Source organism: Piliocolobus tephrosceles, chromosome 11 (genome assembly GCF_002776525.5).
Source record: "Piliocolobus tephrosceles isolate RC106 chromosome 11, ASM277652v3, whole genome shotgun sequence".
Lineage (NCBI taxonomy): Eukaryota > Metazoa > Chordata > Mammalia > Primates > Cercopithecidae > Piliocolobus > Piliocolobus tephrosceles.
The window spans coordinates 109045586-109064954 of NC_045444.1; the positions used below are offsets into that span (position 1 = coordinate 109045586).

Consider the following 19369-nt stretch of genomic DNA (forward strand, 5'->3'; position numbering starts at 1 on the left):
ATTACAGTAACATGCATGGCCTATGGCAAAAATAAGCTTCGCATTGTTTCCTAATGTTCATACTGCATTGACATCAATACTTGTCCATTTTAACTCTTACAGCAGAACAGATCTTCGTTGCACATACTCCATCTTAGAGTATCACAGATAGAGTAAAAAATACCTGTGCACCCTCACATATTTTGAATCCTTGTATTACAGATTTTTCTTTCACTTTAAACTGATCTCAGAAGCTATAATTGTTGGACCATAATTGATTCTTAAACGTTTTCTAAAAATATTGTTATTTTAGTGTTTCTCAATGATGAATACATGTCAAATGTAGAAAATCAAAGCTAAACCCCTCAGTTATCTCAAACTCACGCAACATGAACTCTCATCAATTATCTTGTTTTATCAATAAAGAAAGAAATGGGATCTTGCTATGCAGGAGTAATCCGCTCCAATGTGATGCTCTGATGTCTGAGGAGCACATCTGCCTTTCAGAACAGATCCTGCACTCTGCCAGTGCATTCCTCTGGCACTCCACAGGGCTTTCACCCAACAATGCAGCTTCACACACAGACATTCGTATATGGCACAAGCTGGTCTAATGCAGGGAAAGGGTGGTCTCTACCCACACAGCCAGACAGTGCTTTCTACTTTATTAAACATTAAAGCCCACATAGATGTTCCCTGTGGAGGACTAAAGGACACTAGGGGAGGAGAAATGGACATTTGGGAAGAGAATCACACCACAGAGACCAATCTTCACAAAAAGGGTCCAATATTGATTTCTAGTGAGGAGCAGGGCATGGTCAGCTCAAACTTGGTGATAACGTCAGGATGAAGGACCCCAAGCTTCCCAACACTTTGACCCCTGGCAAAGATCTCTGCACATCGCCCGGGGAAGAAAGCAGGCCCTGAAAAAGACAAAGTGAAAGAAAAATCAATGTTTCTTCGGGGAAAATGTCAATAGACATTTAACACTAAAAGCCCACTAGTCTACTTTAAAAATAACTATTCTTCTTTAAATCACTGGCTATGAAAAGAGAACGCTTCCTCATACTTTCTAGTATTTAAAAGAAGGATTTGCTTATCAAGAAACTCTTGCAAGGAAAAAATCAGGGGCAAATATGAAAATAAGGGTCCTGTATTTTTGGTAACAGGGGCCCAAGCAGGAATGATGAAATCATGGAGGCTGCTGAAGGCCCACAGTCAGAAGTCCTAGGGGACCTCTGCCTGCACTTGGAACCGGTCCTAAAAAGGACAAAAGGCAGAAAATGAAACATAAAACTGATGAACTTGGATGGGAAAAACCTGTTTTCAAACAGGTTTTTCCATAGCAATGCTCACTGGATAAGACATCGACACTGAATTCATTTGCTCTGTACAAAGTCACTCTTTCTCACCTTATTACATAAAGAAACCGGAGCCACAGTATCATAGGCCGGCTACCAGGGGAACCACACCTCTGATGACAGGCCATGCTACCAAAGGCAACCCACATTCCCATTTGAAAAGAGCTTTCTAGGCAGTTTTGGAGCATCTACTGTAAAACCACAGCAAAGGTCAGCCCAACACAAGTCTGGGTTGATGCCTCGTTTACTTCAAGACAGGCAGAAAGTTCTCCCTTCATCAGTGCCAATGCACTGATACAGCTTACCAAGACAGTAACAGTTCTTGAGGTTTACAGAGCTAAAAATGAACATACAGGCCCACTCCATATTCATGAAATTACCAGTGCCACAGGAATCTATCAATGCTCCGTATCTCCTGAGGTTTACAAATATGCCGACTCATTGCTCTCACCACCAACTTGAAAACAGATCAGGCCTGCAGCTCCTGACCGATTCAACAGAAACATTTACTGGCACAAACTATAAATACCCATGCAGAGCTGGGCCACAGCGTCCAGCCTGCCACTTCAGAGTGAGTACATTATTGATGAAAGAGTAAACTGCTGAGTCTCTACTAATGGTTCCAAGGTCAGCATGCTTAAGAGATACAGAATCAGGTTGGAGGGGAGGGGAACCCGCTACCATCAAGTTAGTACCATAGAGACAAAGGCAATTACATATATTTCTTGACCAGCAGAGAAGGATTTTGTTTTTATTTCTGGGGAAAGAGCTGGAAAACATTCTAAATTGTCAACTTCAGTAAACCCAAAGCAACAGAGGTGAAATATTAAGGTGGCCTCTTTTTCACATCTCTCCAAACTAAACAATTCTGCCTCACTGTCTTTTAAAGCAAGAATTTTAGTGACTGCATTTAACTATCTGGCTCTGTGCACTAATCCACACTTGGGGTGAGGGATAGGGAGGGAAACTAAATAAAACAATGCAGAAACCAAATCCAACTAATAACATAGAGCCTTAGTTTCATACGAATATTACTAAATCTGATAAAGATGGTACATTTTAATTCTATCAAAATAAATATCTAACTTAAAAGACAAAACTCTCCTCCCCTCGATTCACCAAAGGAAAAGAAAAATCTTCAAATGACATGTAAGTGAAGATTACATAAGGTGTTAATGGTAAGCAATATAATCAAGAACTGCAGAACTGGAAGGACTGCTGGGGACTATTTATCCCAGCACCCCAGCACCCCTTTACAGAGCTAGACTTGAATACAACCACACTACCTAAAAAAAGACACCAGCTTGCTGTGGTTTTTTTCAACTTTTATCTTATTAATAGATTCAAGGGGTACGTGTTCAGGTTTGTTACCTGGGTATATTGTGTGATGCTGATGTTTGACACCAGCCTAATTTTAAGGGACACTCAGAAAGGCAATGTTCAAGATCTTCCCTGGTAACTTTACTGTGTTTAAGAATCTTCATTGTACCAAAATCCATCCTTTCATCTATCTTCAATTCCAATTTGATTGGTTTCATTTTTACTGAAGCATAAAACCAAACTATTTTAGAATCTAAGCCAGATGTGCTAGTTCTAACAATGTTAGCAAAATAAAGCCTAAGAGATAAGAGCTTAGAATTTTTTACTTCATAAAACAACTTCTCGAATCAGCACTTCTTAAGCAAAATTCAGTTATATTCTTCTTCAGTTGCCAGCTCTACCTCTCTCCTGAAGTTTGGATCAAACTTTGCTTTAGTTCATTAACCAGTTAGGTACTTGATCAGACAAAAATATTTGTGTCACTAAATATAATTTTCCCTCTTTCCAAAGAAAGGCAAAGAAGAACTAACATTCACATTATGCTTTATTTAAAACATATCCAAGTATATGAGTATTCTACATAACATAAACATCAAAAGCTCTCACCTGGGCCCATAGACCCATCCAGGCCACTGCAGCATCTCAAACCACTCTGGAGTCAGAAGGCCTTCACAGTGGTCCAATGGAGCTGACAGCACATACAGGAGCCTGCTGCCCTCTTGTCCAATGCTAATCATCCTCCCCTACCAACTCACACGTAAAAATGAAGCCTGCTGCCCTAGCATCCAATACAAATTATCCTTCCCTACCAACCCACATGTAAAAATGAAGCCCAGTCATAAGATTTCTGTATAAACTCGACTTTGCTGAAAACTGCACACTTTATATCTGACCTTGTGAAAAATGATAAAATGGCAAGTTAAAACTGTTATCACAGGTTAAACACGTGTGAGTTTCTTATCGACTCCTCTTTTCAGCAAGGTTGAGGTTCTGTCCTCCTCATACACAAATTAAGAGGTATGCACACAAAAGGTCCTTCAAGTAGTCCATTGGTACCACAGAGAGAACCTAAAAAATGTGCCACTTGACGAGATATTACATGTAAACTAGAAATACTGAAGGAAAATATAATGTTACTAAAACACAAGCATTTCTTAGTGCTTTTGAAAACCTTTAAGGTTCAAACCAAACTTTGCAGGCAGAAGTGAATTGCTTCAAAGGACAGAAGAGAGAATAACTACTTCACTAAGAAAACAAGGGAGATACAGCCGACTTGGGCAACAATTAGGCCCTAGAGTTCAAAGATGAGAGCATCTCCACTGTTGGCAGAAAGGGGGTAGTTGAGCACAATAACTCCGGTAGATTAATGTGATCATAGTGCTCTAGCTAGGACTAATGCATCTTAAAGCAGAGTATTTCCAGAAATAAAAACAGTCACATCTAAATGGAACAAAATATGAGTCTAGGCTTGTGAAAAATCAGACCTGGGTGGTAACCTTATAGCATCAACAAACAAAAACATATTTTGAGAGAAAGAGCAGCATGCTGTGTCTAGAAACACAAAGTTGCCAATTCAAAGAAAATCACATTGCTTTGTGAAATGTGAATGCTAAAATTCAAATTCTATAAAGTACATTAGTTTTCTCTTACTGATGTTTCAAGATGCGTAGTACTACAATTTTCAATGTGAGCCCAAAATGCTCCCCAGCAAAAAGCCTCCCAAGCCCACTTTTCTACCTACTTCCTCATACTGGTTAAACTCTCAGCTTTGCTGCTATCTATCACAGTAAACGGCTTCCAACATAAAACAGATGTGGGGGAAATAGTGTTCTCTGTTGAAATACATGTGAAAGTCTGGACAAAAGAAACATCAGGTAAGCACAAATAAGAATTAAATTTCCAAAACTTAGTGGGGTGTTAGTAAGTCCCTTAATTAAAGCCTTTGTAGCATCTCCTAGAGGTCTGTAATTGTCTCTGTGCTCAAACGGCAGGACCACTCTGAGGACCTTGGGGGTAATTCCTGGGCCTGTAATCCAGCACAGCACCCAGTCTTTAGCACATTTTCTGGCTAATTGACCATCAAAGAGTTTGTAAGCTCCCTCTCTTGCTCATTGCTAAACACTTTTCACAGTTTCTTTTTGCCTCATTTTTTTTTTTAAGAGTAGTATTATAGACCCAAAGTTTGGATAAGCTTTACACATGGAGTCATTCCTATAATTTTAGGGGGCATCGGAAGTAGAAGCTTAAGGTGGTAACTGAGCAGACCCCCTAATCTGAAAACATTAGAAGGCGTTATCAAGCACCTTCTTAATCAGAGTCTTAATTCCTGATCTTAATCCCCCTGCCACTGGCTATATTCAACTCATTCATTTGGTATTTTATTTGGCGCATCTGTAAAAAGTCATCTACTCATACAATTTTTCCCTTTTTTGAACAGTACTAATACATGATGTGAGGCTTGAACCCACATATTGTACTGCTTGCAATCTGGTACTTAACCACCCAAAATTTCTGCAAATAAAGAGATAAGAACAAAATACAAAGTGGGGGCAGGGAACACTGGAAAAGGAATGTCCATATGTCACATATATGGCAAACAACAGAAACTATCATCATGAGTTTTAACTACATATAAGTCTCCAACTTCAGGGATGAAATAAAAAAATACAAAATTATATAGATATTGCAAGCCACTGGGCCAACTGAATATATTGTAAATATGTTCTAAGTGACTAATTATGTACTATGGAGTGAAGGGAGGAATAATCATTTCACAGGCTGATTTGGGGGTTGGCATCTACCCAAGTCCTTCTCCTCTGAGAAAAGGGAAACAAACATCTCCAGTGTTCCATTCTGGGGTGAAATTGACAGGGCGGGTGACGTGGCAAAGTGTGGAATGAGACTGGAACCATAATTTCCTACAGAGGAGGAACTTCCTCCTGGTTTCCCACTAGTTTTCTGAGAATGCAGTAACAGGAATTGTAGGACTCTGCTGCCAGCCCATCAACATCACCTTCCTTTTCTAAACAATGTTGATTTAAAGGAAGAGACAGCATATAGAGACTATAAAACAAAACACACACTTATCCCACGTGAGCATGGTGTCATTCCTAAGGGTGGCTGTTCTCAAAGTTTTTGAAACAGCAGTATTTTGAAGGCACCAATGGACTTACACAAGGGGAGAGAACTCAAGGGAGAAAACAGTACAATGTAGGTAAGACATTAGCTTATAAAAGGAAAGAAAAAGGTTTAGGTATATGAGAGGAAAAAAATCACTATCGAGATATAAACACAAAAACATTTTTTCAGATCCTAGGACACTCAGTTGGGAGAAAATGTCTCTGCAAAGACAATTTAATTTGTAGGTGGAGACTGAATAATTTCCAACTGGTAACATAAAACACCCATTTTCTCCTGATGTATACAATTCTTCACCTTGCATTTGAAGTGAAATATTTATGGTAGCTAAAGTCTGTAAAGAGAGGGGACCTAATCCCTTGAGTTTAATGGCCATCTTTCATCCCTTTCTGAAGATCAAAAGAAAGAAAAACCCCTTACACAACTTTACAGTGCTAATCCCAACACACCTGCAGACACCATTAACTCTTAAAGTGAAGGCAACTAGATGTGAGGGAACTGGTACCTACTTAACCCCACAGCATGGAACTCAGGGAGCCCATGACACAGCAACATTCCATCAACACAGGGCAGGGCATAATATTACAAATCCAGACACGATCCTGTAGGGCCTTATGCTTCAAAAGAAATCAGCAAAACCCACACCACCTAGTCCTCTAAGTGATGGAGAAATGTCTTCAACAAATAACCATCTTTTAATTTTAACAATTACCACAATCTCCTTGTGACTAAATATTTAGAATCGTATAACTCCAAGATTTCCCAGTCTTAATTTGTGTAGAGAAATTTATCATTTATCATTTATTTCTGTGGTTTTTACTGTTTAACATTTCTTATGAAACGTTTAGTTAATTAGCAGGGCAAATACGAAATGATTACATAGAAATGCTTGGGAAACGTTGAGATCTATTTTAAAGTCTAATCTTAGCTATGTGTCTCTCACGCACACATGCACACTCATATTTTAAAACCTAAAGGAGGTCAGGAATGTTGGAAGAGCTTCAAGATGACCCAGCTAATTGCAACTTTAAATCCATCTCAAATTGTGTAAAACCAAAGGACTTTTACTTCTAGGTTAAAAAGTATCCTCACTGTCAGTCTGTTTTGAAAACTTCTGTTCTTAAATAATGCCACCATCCTATATTTGTCTGACACCCATATCATTTTAACCCAAAATTTTCACATTTTCTTCAATATGTATAGAATATATTTAGAATAACAACTTCAAAAATAAAAGAAATCACTCTGCCTTCTTGGCCCAACAAATGGTTCTTTATCCAGTCTTTTACCTGACAAAAAAATCTTTAAGGGGACTATTTCTCAAACTAAAAGGAATAACTTATTACTTCCTCCACAAGTACAGTGAAATAATTAAAAAGAAACTGTGGTAGGACTAATTAAGGAAAGAATGGAAATGTCGACTGTATGAGATTGTATCCAAATTTCACAATTAGTTAACTTATTCAATTGAGAACTTTAGCTAACTTAGTGCAAACATAACTTTAAACATGTAATTTTGATAGCTGTTTTAGTTTCAGAATAAGATTTCAGGTGACAAATAGGGCATGTAAAAGAAAAAGGAGGCTGGGCATGGTGGCTCACACCTGTAATCCCAGCACTTTGGGAGACTGAGGCAGGTAGATCACGAAGTCAGGAGATCAAGACCATCCTGGCCAACATGGTGAAACCCCATCTCTACTAAAAATACAAAAAAAAATTAGCTGGGGCTGGGCGTGGTGGCTCACGCTTGTAATCCCAGCACTTTGGGAGGCCAAGGCAGGCAAATCATGAGGTCAGGAGATCGAGACCATCCTGGCTAACAGGGTGAAACCCTGTCTCTACTAAAAAATACAAAAAAAATTAGCCAGGCGTGATGGTGGGCACCTGTAGTCCCAGCTACTTGGGAGGCTGAGGCACGAGAATGGCGTGAACCCAGGAGGCGGAGCATGCAGTGAGCCGAGATTGCGCCCCTGCACTCCAGCCTGGGCAACAGAGCGAGACTCTGTCTCAAAAAAAAAAAAAAAATTAGCTGGGCGTGATTTTGATTCTCAAAAATCAAGAAAAGAAAAATGAAAGAACAATGAAATTGCAAAAACATGGCACCCCACTTTCTATTCATCACTCATTCCCAGTGCAGCCCTGGTCAAGCTCTTTGTGGGACAGGCAAGTTACAGATGGGAAAAAGAGAAGCACAAGGAGATTAGGAGGCTCGCCCTAGGCAAGCAATAGTAGAGGCTGGAGAGCAAGCAAAAGGTGAAGAAGGGCCGTGGAATCGGCTCCTCTGTGTGTGGCCCACAGGCACATAAGGCCTAGAGCAGAATGTTTTTAAGCTTTTGGTCAAGCTGTCCATTTCACGTTAGAAAACTTCTGGTTTAAAATTAAATAAACAAAACTTAGGAGAAAACAAGAAAGACTGATAGTTCATCATCTCTCACCTTAGGACATACCCAAGTAGGCTCTGTAATATTAATACAGAACAATACTGACAAAACCTAGAGCCTTCCATGGAAAATAGAACTATTTATTTTTAAAATCCCATATAACACAGATACTTGTATGAATAAATTTCTGATTCTTGAAACAAAGCTGGAATTATTTCAGCAGACAAGTACCACAGGGACGCCATCTACAAAGGCAAAGAAAAAGACCTGAAATGTTAGAACCTGTGACAGAGATTACTCCTGAATTTAAACTGCTGCAGAATCTTAAAACTGGAAATGACCTTGGAAGCAATCCTGTCCATTTCCTTCACTTAATATATGAAAAAAATAGATACTAGACAGGTTAAGAAAACAGGTAACAGCAGAATTGAGATCAGAATTCAGGTTTTCCCGAAACCCAGTCTGCAGCTCATCCAGTGTTGCTTTTCTGAAGACAGATAGACCTAAGATCTACTCCAAGTTTACTCTGAAGAGATTTACACATTCCAAAATGTTTTCACAAATTCTTGCAACTGCCTTCCCTGACAACTCTAGGATGTCGATGGGACAGATAGCGTCATTGCAATTTTACAGATTAAAAAACTGGTGTGAAGGAATTAAGTCTTTAATCACATGGATTAAAGTGACAGAAGGACTTGCCACAACACTCAGTGTTACACGGACACTGTCACAGTCGATTAGCATGCACCCTACGGTTTTACAAATAACATCCATTACACATAACAAAATATTATATACATGAATATTATACATAATAAATATATATAACAAATATTATATATATTATATATAATGAATTAATGTCTATTCCATCTTGGGAACTGCTTTTTCAACTGAGTTTATATTCACGTGTCTAAAGACATTTTAATCACATTCCATTATATTTATATACCATAGTTTGTCAACTTATTCTACAAGTATTTCATCCTGGAGTTGTTTCCTATTATTCATTAGTATAAATAAGGCTTCTATAAGCATAGAGTCTTTCTTGGATTACTTCCCTTTTCTAAAAGTAATACTAAAGGTGAGGCATAGTGTTGCACAACTGCAATCCTAGTGCTTTAGGAGGCTGAGGCAGGATGGTGGCTTGAGACCAGGTGTTCAAAACTAGCCTGGGCAATATAATGAGACCCCATGTCAAAAAAATACATAATGTACTACATAGGTAAAAAGAAAATGAATCATTGTGTAGCTCCTTATATAGCAAAATGTTAAACAATACACTTCTGGTAGTGGTACTAACAACAAACCACAGATAGAAGATGATATTGATCTCATCTTGTACAACACCAATAAAAAACTTTCTCCTGCATAACACAACTACTGCCTTTAAAAAAAATTCCACTGGTAGGAAAAAAAATGCCTCAAATCAACCTAGGAAAATAATTCCAAGAGGAAACCTTTTTTCAGAGAATGCAATTCACAAACTAAGGGCATGTAGGGATTAAGAGAGTGACTGGCAACCTTTATCTTCTGGAAAGTGAGTGATGAAATAGAGTGACTCGGAAGGGGGAAAATGAGGGTTCTGGTTCTTGGAAGGGGAGAAGTAGAAGAAAGTACAACTATAACACAAAAAACCCTACAAGACAGGAAGGGCCAGGGGGTCTTGAGACATTTTACTTGGCCTTATAAGACTCTCAGCAGGAAGATCACAGAGAAATATGCTAGATCTGAGGAAGAAACTACATTAGGTGAGCCCACAAATATATTTCCTACATTACCAGTCCCTTCCAAAAAAGCCCCACCATATACAACCATTTTCTCCCCTTCATTTTAACAAGAACATCCCTATCAATAAAGGCTTTGTAAGACTTAAGAAGTCTTTATCCCCTTCTCTTCCAGAACAATTCAGCCCTAAAGGAGCTGAAGAGGCAGAAATCCCTACCTGGCGGTGAGAAGGTAAAAACTGTGTGTCCCAGGTCAGGAAAGAAATCTAGCATGGGGTGTCAGAGCTCAAGGGGGAGGGAGGGCATCCACAAGTTAGTGGGGACAGTCTTGTGGGAGAAGTCAGAGGCTCAGTGATGAGGGGTGCAAACATGCAGAGGAGAAGATAAGAAGAGAGTTCAGTTACAGGCAGGAACATAGATCAAGTAAGTAAATAAACTAAGAGCAATGGGAGATAGTTGTCTCAGTATTGGAGAAGAGAGGTACAAATATGGACCAGGAGAAAACTGGGAATAAACCCTAAAGTGTTAAGTTGGAATTGGACATACTGTAGACTTACAGTCATATATAGACATGTGTATCTATGTTTGTGTACTACATATATATGTACGTAAACAAATATAGATGCATAGATGCAGATGTGTGTGCAAGTGTGTACGCACAGGCACGCATCATGCCACAATCCCAGGCTCAGTCCTCTGAGAAGGCCTTGCAATAGCAACCCTCCCCTGCCATAACAATAATCACACCTTACACCCTAGATCTTGGCTTCAAGATACCATTTTCCACTAAAAGAAACCAGGTTCGAGACATGAGGTAAGAGGAAGTTCAAGATCGACCAAGAATATCTTGTGCCAAAAGCAACGGAGTGCTCAAGAATAATAGGAACATGTTAAAAGCAAACTGAAGCCAGCCTCAAGGGACACCTGCTGGCCAAATTGGGGACAATTTAAGCATCAAAATAAATGACTGTAATGGATTTAAATACACTGAATAAAATCAGCAACAATGAGTCCATACTGACATAACTTAAGTATATAGGAAAACTGATTAGAAACAGTATATTTACATAATTTCAAAGCTCTTCCCCACAAGATATTTATTAATTATAATGGAGAAAAGAATAATTTTACAGTAAAGATGACTGGTAGCTACAACCTTAATTAAGTGATTACAGTGAATATCACCAGTTATGGGATAAATGAAAATTGTATGCCACTTCACAGCATGCACTGGGAAGTTAGCATTACTACTCTACCATTCCTCCAAAGATGCCTAACGGGAATTTAGTGACGAAACATCAGACAAACCAAAATTGAGGAACATGCTACAAAATAACTGGCCTGTACTCTTCAAGTGTCAAGGTCATGAAAGTCAAGAAAAGACTATTCTAGAAGTCTCCAGAAGGAGACTAATGAGATATGATGGCTGAAGACAACAAGTGACTCTTTGCTGTTGATATGGTTTGGCTGTGTCCCTACCCAAATCCCATCTTGAAATGTAGTTCCCATAATCCCCATGGGAGGGTCTGGGTGGGAGGCAATTGAAACATGGAGGTGGTTATCCCCTTGCTGTCCTTGTGATGGTAAAGGATTTCTCACAAGATCTGATGGTTTTTTTAAGAGGCTTTCTCCCCTTTACTCACTCTCACCCCCTTATTCCCCTGCCGCCCTGTGAAGAAGTGCCTTCTACCATGATTGTAAGTTTCCTGAGGCCTCCCAAGCCATGCAGAACTGAGTCAATTAAACCTCTTTTCTTTATAAATTACTCAGTCTTGGATATTTCTTCATAGCAGCATGAGAACGGACTAACAGCTATAAAGGACAACTGATAAAACTTGCATAGGGCCTAAGGATTAAATGGTGGTTAACATAAACATCAATGTTCATCTGATTTTGATGATTATTATTATGGTTATAGAGAATGATGTCCTTGTTTATAGGAAATACACAACAAACTATTTAGGGGTAATGCAATATCAAATTAGCTCTCAAACAGTTCAGAAAAAAAAAAATTTGCATACCATTTGCATTTTTAAAATAAATTTTGACTATTTCAAAATAAAAAATTAACAAAATGGGGACTTCAGTTATAGAAGATGCTTAAAGGGAGTTTCCATCCAACTCCCCCCAAAAAAGTTTAAAAAATTATTGCCCTGAATTTGGGGTCCAAGATGGCCGAATAGGAACAGCTCCAGTCTACAACTCCCAGTGGTGCAATGCAGATGATGAGTGATTTCTGCATTTCCAACTGAGCTACCAGGTTCATCTTACTGGGACTTGTTGGACAGTGGGGTGGAGCCCATGGAGTGTGAGCCGAAGCAGGGCGGGGCATCGCCTCACCCAGGAAGCACAAGAGGTCGGGGAATTCCCTTTCCTGGCCAAGGGAAGCCGTGACAGATGGTACCTGGAAAATCAGGACACCCCCACCATAATACTGCCCTTTTCCAACAGTCTCAGCAAACAGCACACCAGGAGATTATATCCCACACCTGGCTTGGAGTGTCCCAAGCTCATGGAGCCTTGTTCACTGCTAGCACAGCAGTCTGAGATCAAACTGCAATGGCGCAGCGAGGCTGGGGGAGGGGCATCCGCCATTGCTGAGGCTTGAGTAGGTAAACAAAGTGGCCAGGAAGCTCGAACTGGGTGGAGCCCACTGCAGCTCAACAAGGCCTGCCTGCCTCTGTAGTCTCTACCTCTGGGGACAGGGCATAGCTGAACAAAAGGCAGCAGAAACTTCTGCAGACTTAAACATCCCTGTTTGACAGCTTTGAAGAGAGCAGTGGTTCTCCCAGCACAGAGTTTCAGATCTGAGAACAGAGAGCCCGCCTCCTGAAGTGGGTCCCTGACCCCCAAGTAACCTAACCCAGGAGACCCCTGAGTAACCTAACCCAAGAGACAGCTCCCAGTAGGGGCCGACTGAAACCTCATACAGCTGGGTGCCCCTCTGAGACAAAGCTTCCAGAGGAAGGATCAGGCAGCAACATTTGCTGTTCACAAGTCTCCACTGGTGATATCCAGACAACCATGGTCTGGAGTGGACCTCCAGCAAACTCCAACAGACCTGCAGCTGAGGGTCCTGACTGTTAGGAGGAAAACTAACAAACAGAAAGGAATAACATCAACATCAACAAAGAGAACATCCACACCAAAACCCCATCTGTAGGTCACCATCATCAAAGACCAAAAGTAGATAAAACCACAAAGATGGGGAGAAACCCAAGCAGAAAAGCTGAAAATTCTAAAAATCAGAGTGACTCTTCTCCTCCAAAGGAATGCAGCTCCTCGCCAGCAATGGAACGAAGCTGGATGGAGAATGACTTTGACAAGTTGACAGAAGTAGGCTTCAGAAGATCGGGAATAACAAACTTCTCTGAGCTAAAGGAGAATGTTTGAACACATCGCAAAGAAGCTAAAAATCTTGAAAAAAGATTAGACAAATGGCTAACAAGAATAAACAGTGTAGAGAAGACCTTAAATGACCTGATGGAGATGAAAACCATGGCACGAGAACTACGTGACGTGTGCACAAGCTTCAGTAGCCAATTCAATTCAGTGGAAGAAAGGGTATCAGTGACTGAAGATCAAATCAATGAAATGAAGTGAGAAGTTTACAGAGAAAAGAGCAAAAAGAAACAAACAAAGCCTCCAAGAAATATGGGACTATGTGAAAAGACCAAATCTACATCTGATTGGTGTACCTGAAAATGACAGGGAGAACAGAACCAAGTTGGAAAACACTCTGCAGGATATTATCCAGGAGAACTTCCCCAACCCAGCAAGGCAGGCCGACATTCAAATTCAGGAAATACAGAGAAGGCCACAAAGATACTCCTCAAGAAGAGCAACTCCAAGACACATAATTGTCAGATTCACCAAAGTTGAAATGAAGGAAAAAATGTTAAGGGCAGCCAGAGAGAAAGGTCGGGTTACCCACAAAGGGAAGCCCATCAGACTAATAGTTGATCTCTCGGCAGAAACTCTACAAGCCAGAATAAGAGTGGGGGAAAATATTCAAGATTCTTAAAGAAAAGAATTTTCAACCCAGAATTTCATATCCAGCCAAACTAAGCTTCATAAGTGAAGGAGAAATAAAATCCTTTACAGATAAGCAAATGCTGAGAGATTTTGTCATCACCAGGCCTGCCCTACAAGAGATTCTGAAGGAAGCACTAAACATAGAAAGGAACAACTAGCACGAGCCACTGCAAAAACATGTCGAATTGTAAAGACCATCGATGCTAGGAAGAAAATGCATCAACTAACGAGCAAAATAACCATCTAACATCATAATGACAGGATCAGATTCACACATAACAATATTAACCCTAGTGTAAATGGGCTAAATGTCCCAATTAAAAGACACAGACTGGCAAATTAGATAAAGAGTCAAGACCCATCAGTGTGCTGTATTCAGGAGACCCATCTCACGAGCAGAGATACACATAGGCTCAAAATAAAGGAATGGAGGAAGATCTACCAAGCAAATGGAAAGGGAAAAAAAATCAGGGGTTGCAATCCTAGTCTCTGATAAAACAGACTTTAAGCCAACAAAGATCAAAAGAGACAAAGAAGGCCATTACACAAAGGTAAAGGGATCAATTCAACAAGAAGAGCTAACTGTTCTAAATATATATGCACCCAATACAGAAGCACCCAGATTCATAAAGCAAGCCCTTAGAGACCTACAATGAGACTTAGACTACCACACAATAATAATGGGAGACTTTAACACCCCACTGTCAACATTAGACAGATCAACGAGACAGAAAGTTAACAAGGATATCCAGGACTTGAATTCAGATCTGCACCAAGCAGACCTAATAGACATCTAAAGAACTCTACACCCCAAATCAACAGGATTTACATTCTTCTCAGCACCACATCGCACTTATTCCAAAATTGACCACACAGTTGGAAGTAAAGCACTCCTCGGCAAATACAAAAGAACAGAAATCACAACAAACTGTCTCTCAGATCACAGTGTGATCAAATTAGAACTCAGGATTAAGAAACTCACTCAAAACCACACAACTACATGGAAACTGAACAACCTGCTCCTGAATGACTACTGGGTAAATAACGAAATGAAGGCAGAAATAAAGATGTTCTTTGAAACCAATGAGAACAAAGACACAACATACCAGAATCTCTGGGACACATTTAAAGAAGTGTGTATAGGGAAATTTTTAACACTAAATGCCCACAAGAGAAAGCACGAAAGATCCAAAATCGACACCCTAACATCACAATTAAAAGAACTAGAGAAGCAAGAGCAAACAAATTCAAAAGCTAGAAGAAGTCAAGAAATAACTAAGATCACAGCAGAACTGAAGGAGACAGAGACACAAAAAAACCCTTCAATAAAAAAACCAATGAATCCAGGAGCTGGTTTTTTTTTTAAAGATCAACAAAATTGATAAACCGCTAGCAAGACTAATAAAGAAGAAAAGAGAGAAGAATCAAATAGATACTATAAAAAGTGATAAGGGAGCTATCACCACCAATCCCACAGAAATACAAACTACCATCAGATAATACTATAAACACCTCTACTATAAACACTTCTATCCAGAAGAAATGGATAAATTCCTGGACACATACACCCTCCCAAGACTAAACCAGGAAGAAGTTGAATCCCTGAATAGACCAATACAGGCTCTGAAATTGAGGCAATAATTAACAGCCTACCAACCAAAAAAATTCCAGGACCAGACGATTCATAGCCGAATTCTACCAGAGATACAAAGAGGAGCTGGTACCATTCCTTCTGAAACTATTCCAATCAATAGAAAAAGAGGGAATCCTCCTTCACTCATTTTATGAGGCCAGCATCATCCTGATACCAAAGCCTGGCAGAGACAAAACAAAAAAAGACTATTTTAGACCAATATCCCTGATGAACATCAATGCAAAAGTCCTCAATAAAATACCGGCAAACCGAACCCAGCAGCACATCAAAAAGCTTATCCACCACAATCAAGTCGGCTTCATCCCTGGGATGCGAGGCTGGTTCAACATACGCAAATCAATAAACGTAATCCATCATATAAACAGAAGCAAAGGCAAAACCACATGATTATCTCAATAGATGCAGAAAAGGCCTTTGACAAAATTCAACAGCCCTTCATGCTAAAAACTCTCAATAAACTAGGTATTGATGGAACGTATCTCAAAATAATAAGGGCTATTTATGAAAAACCCACAGCCAATATCATACTGAATGGGCAAAACCTGGAAGCATTCCCTCTGAAAACCGGCACAAGACAGGGATGCCATCTCTCACCACTCCTATTCAACATAGTGTTGGAAGATCTGGCCAGGGCAATCAGGCAGGAGAAAGAAATAAAGGGTATTTAATTAGGAAAAGAGGAAGTCAAATTGCCCCTGTTTGCAGATAACATGACTGTATATTTAGAAAACCCCATCGTCTCAGCCCAAAATCTTCTTAAGCTGATGAGCAACTTCAGCAAAGTCTCAGGATACAAAATCAATGTGCCAAAATCACAAGCATTCCTATACACCGATAACAGACAGACAACCAAATCATGAGTGAACTCCCATTCACATTTGCTCCAAAGAGAATAAAATACCTAAGAATCCAACTTACAAGGGATGTGAAGAACCTCTTCAAGGAGAACTACAAACCACTGCTCAACAAAATAAAAGAGGACACAAACAAATGGAAGAACATACCATGCTCATGGATTGGAAGAATCAATATTGTGAAAATGGCCATACTGCCCAAGGTAATTTATAGATTCAATGCCATCCCTATCAAGCTACCAATGACTTTCTTCACAGAATTGGAAAAAACTGCTTTAAAGTTCATATGGAACCAAAAAAGAGCCCACATTGCCAAGACAATCCTAAGCAAAAAGAACAAAGCTGGAGGCATCATGCTACCTGACTTCAAACTACACTACAAGGCTGCAGTAACCAAAACAGCTTGGTACTGGTACCAAAACAGAGATATAGACCAGTGGAACTGAACAGAGCCCTAAGAAATAATACTACACATCTACAACTATCGGATCTTTGACAAACCCAACAAAAACAAGAAATAGGGAAAGGATTCCCTATTTAATAAATGGTGCTGGGAAAACGGACTAGCCATATGTAGAAAGCTGAAACTGGATCCCTTCCTTACACCTTGTATAAAAAGTAATTCAGGATGGATTAAATACTTAAATATTAGACCCCAAACCATAAAAACCCTAGAAGAAAACCTAGGCAATACCATTCAGGACAAAGGCATGGGCAAGGCCTTCATGACTAAAACACCAAAAGCATAGCAACAAAAGCCAAAATAGACAAATGGGATCTAATTAAAGTAAAGAATTTCTGCACAGCAAAAGAAACTACCATCAGAGTGAACAGGCAACCTACAGAATGGGAGAAAATTTTTGCGATCTACTCATCGAACAAAGGGCTAATATCCAGAACCTACAAAGAACATAAACAAATTTACAAGAAAAAATCAAACAACCCCATCAAAAAGTGGGCAAAGGATATGAACAGACACTTCTCAAAAGAAAACATTTATGCAGTCAACAGACACATGAAAAAATGCTCGTCATCACTGGCCATCAGAGAAATGCAAATCAAAACCACAATGAGATACCATCTCACACCAGTTAGAATGGCAATCATTAAAAAGTCAGGAAACAACAGGTGCTGGAGAGGATGTGGAGAAATAGGAACACTTTTACACTGTTGGTATAAACTAGAATGAGTTCAACCATTGTGGAAGACAGTGCGGCGATTCCTCAAGGATCTAGAACTAGAATTACCATCTGACCCAGCCATCCCATTACTGGGTATATTCCCAAAGAATTATAAATAATGCTGCTATAAAGACACATGCACACATATGTTTACTGCAGCACTATTCACAATAGCAAAGACTTGGAACCAACCCAAATGTCTATCAATGATAGACTGGATAAAGAAAATGTGGCACATATACACCATGGAATACTATGCAGCCATAAAAAAGGATGAGTTCATGTCCTTTGTAGGGACATGGATGAAGCTGGAAACCATCATTCTGACCAAACTATCGCAAGGACAGAAAACCAAACACTGCATGTTCTCACTCATAGGTAGGAACTGAACAATGAGAACACGTGGACACAGCGTGGGGAACATCACACACTGGGCCTGTCGTGGGGTGGGGGGAGTGGGGAGGGATAGCATTAGGAGAAATAACTGATGTAAATGACAAGTTAATGGGTGCAGCACACCAACATGGTACATGTATACATATGTAACAAACCTGCACATTGTGCACATGTACCCTAGAACTTAAAGTAAATGATAATAAAAAAAAAGATATCCCACCCTTTTAGGCCAAAAAAAAACCCCCAAAAAGACAACTGGGAAAGGAGGACATTGACTGGATACTTGATGATATTCAGAAATTATTGTTAATTTTGTTTTGTGTGATATTGCAGTTATGCTTTTAAAAAGGATAGTAGTATTTCTTGCTCAGTGAAATAAAAGAGGACACAAACAAATGGAAGAACATACCATGCTCATGGATAGGAAGAATCAATATCGTGAAAATGGCCATACTGCCCAAGGTAATTTATAGATTCAATGCCATCCCCATCAAGCTACCAATGACTTTCTTCACAGAATTGGAAAAAACTGCTTTAAAGTTCATATGGAACCAAAAAAGAGCCCGCATTGCCAAGACAATCCTACGTCAAAAGAACAAAGCTGGAGGCATCATGCTACCTGACTTCAAACTATACTACTAGGCTACAGTAACCAAAACAGCATGGTGCTGGTACCAAGACAGAGATATAGACCAATGGAACAGAACAGAGTCCTCAGAAATAATACCACTCATCTACAGCCATCTGATCTTTGACAAACCTGACAAAAACAATAAATGGGAAAAGGATTCCCTATTTAATAAATGGTGCTGGGAAAATTGGCTAGCCATAAGTAGAAAGCTGAAACTGGATCCTTTCCTTACTCCTTATATGAAAATTAATTCAAGATGAATTAGAGACTTAAATGTTAGACCTAATGCCATAAAATCCCTAGAAGAAAACCTCAGTAATACCATCCAGGACATAGGCATGGGCAAGGACTTCATGTCTAAAACACCAAAAGCAATGGCAACAAAAGCCAAAACTGACAAATGGGATCTAATTAAACTAAAGAGCTTCTGCACAGCAAAAGAAACTACCATCAGAGTGAACAGGCAACCTACAGAATGGGAGAAAATTTTTGCGATTTACTCATCTAACAAAGGGCTAATATCCAGAACCTACAAAGAACTCAAACTAATTTATAAGAAAAAAACAAACAACCCCATCAAAAAGTGGGCAAAGGATATGAACAGACACTTCTCAAAAGAAAACATTTATGCAGCCAACAGACACATGAAAAAATGCTCATCATCACTGGCCATCAGAGAAATGCAAATCAAAACCACAATGAGATACCATCC

The 19369-nt window shown here is 39.6% G+C and overlaps 1 protein-coding gene across 2 annotated transcripts in view; it reads right to left on the reverse strand.

Moving 5' to 3' along the window:
• Positions 1-627: 627 nt before the first annotated feature.
• FARSB (phenylalanyl-tRNA synthetase subunit beta) overlaps positions 628-19369 on the reverse strand; it is an 82640-nt gene continuing 63898 nt past the window's right edge. For both annotated transcript variants that reach the window (XM_023222202.2, XM_023222212.2), the window contains one exon: positions 628-902. In XM_023222202.2, coding sequence (XP_023077970.1) covers positions 751-902 — 152 coding nt within the window. In that variant the 3' untranslated portion in view covers positions 628-750. The remainder of the gene's footprint in view (positions 903-19369) is intronic.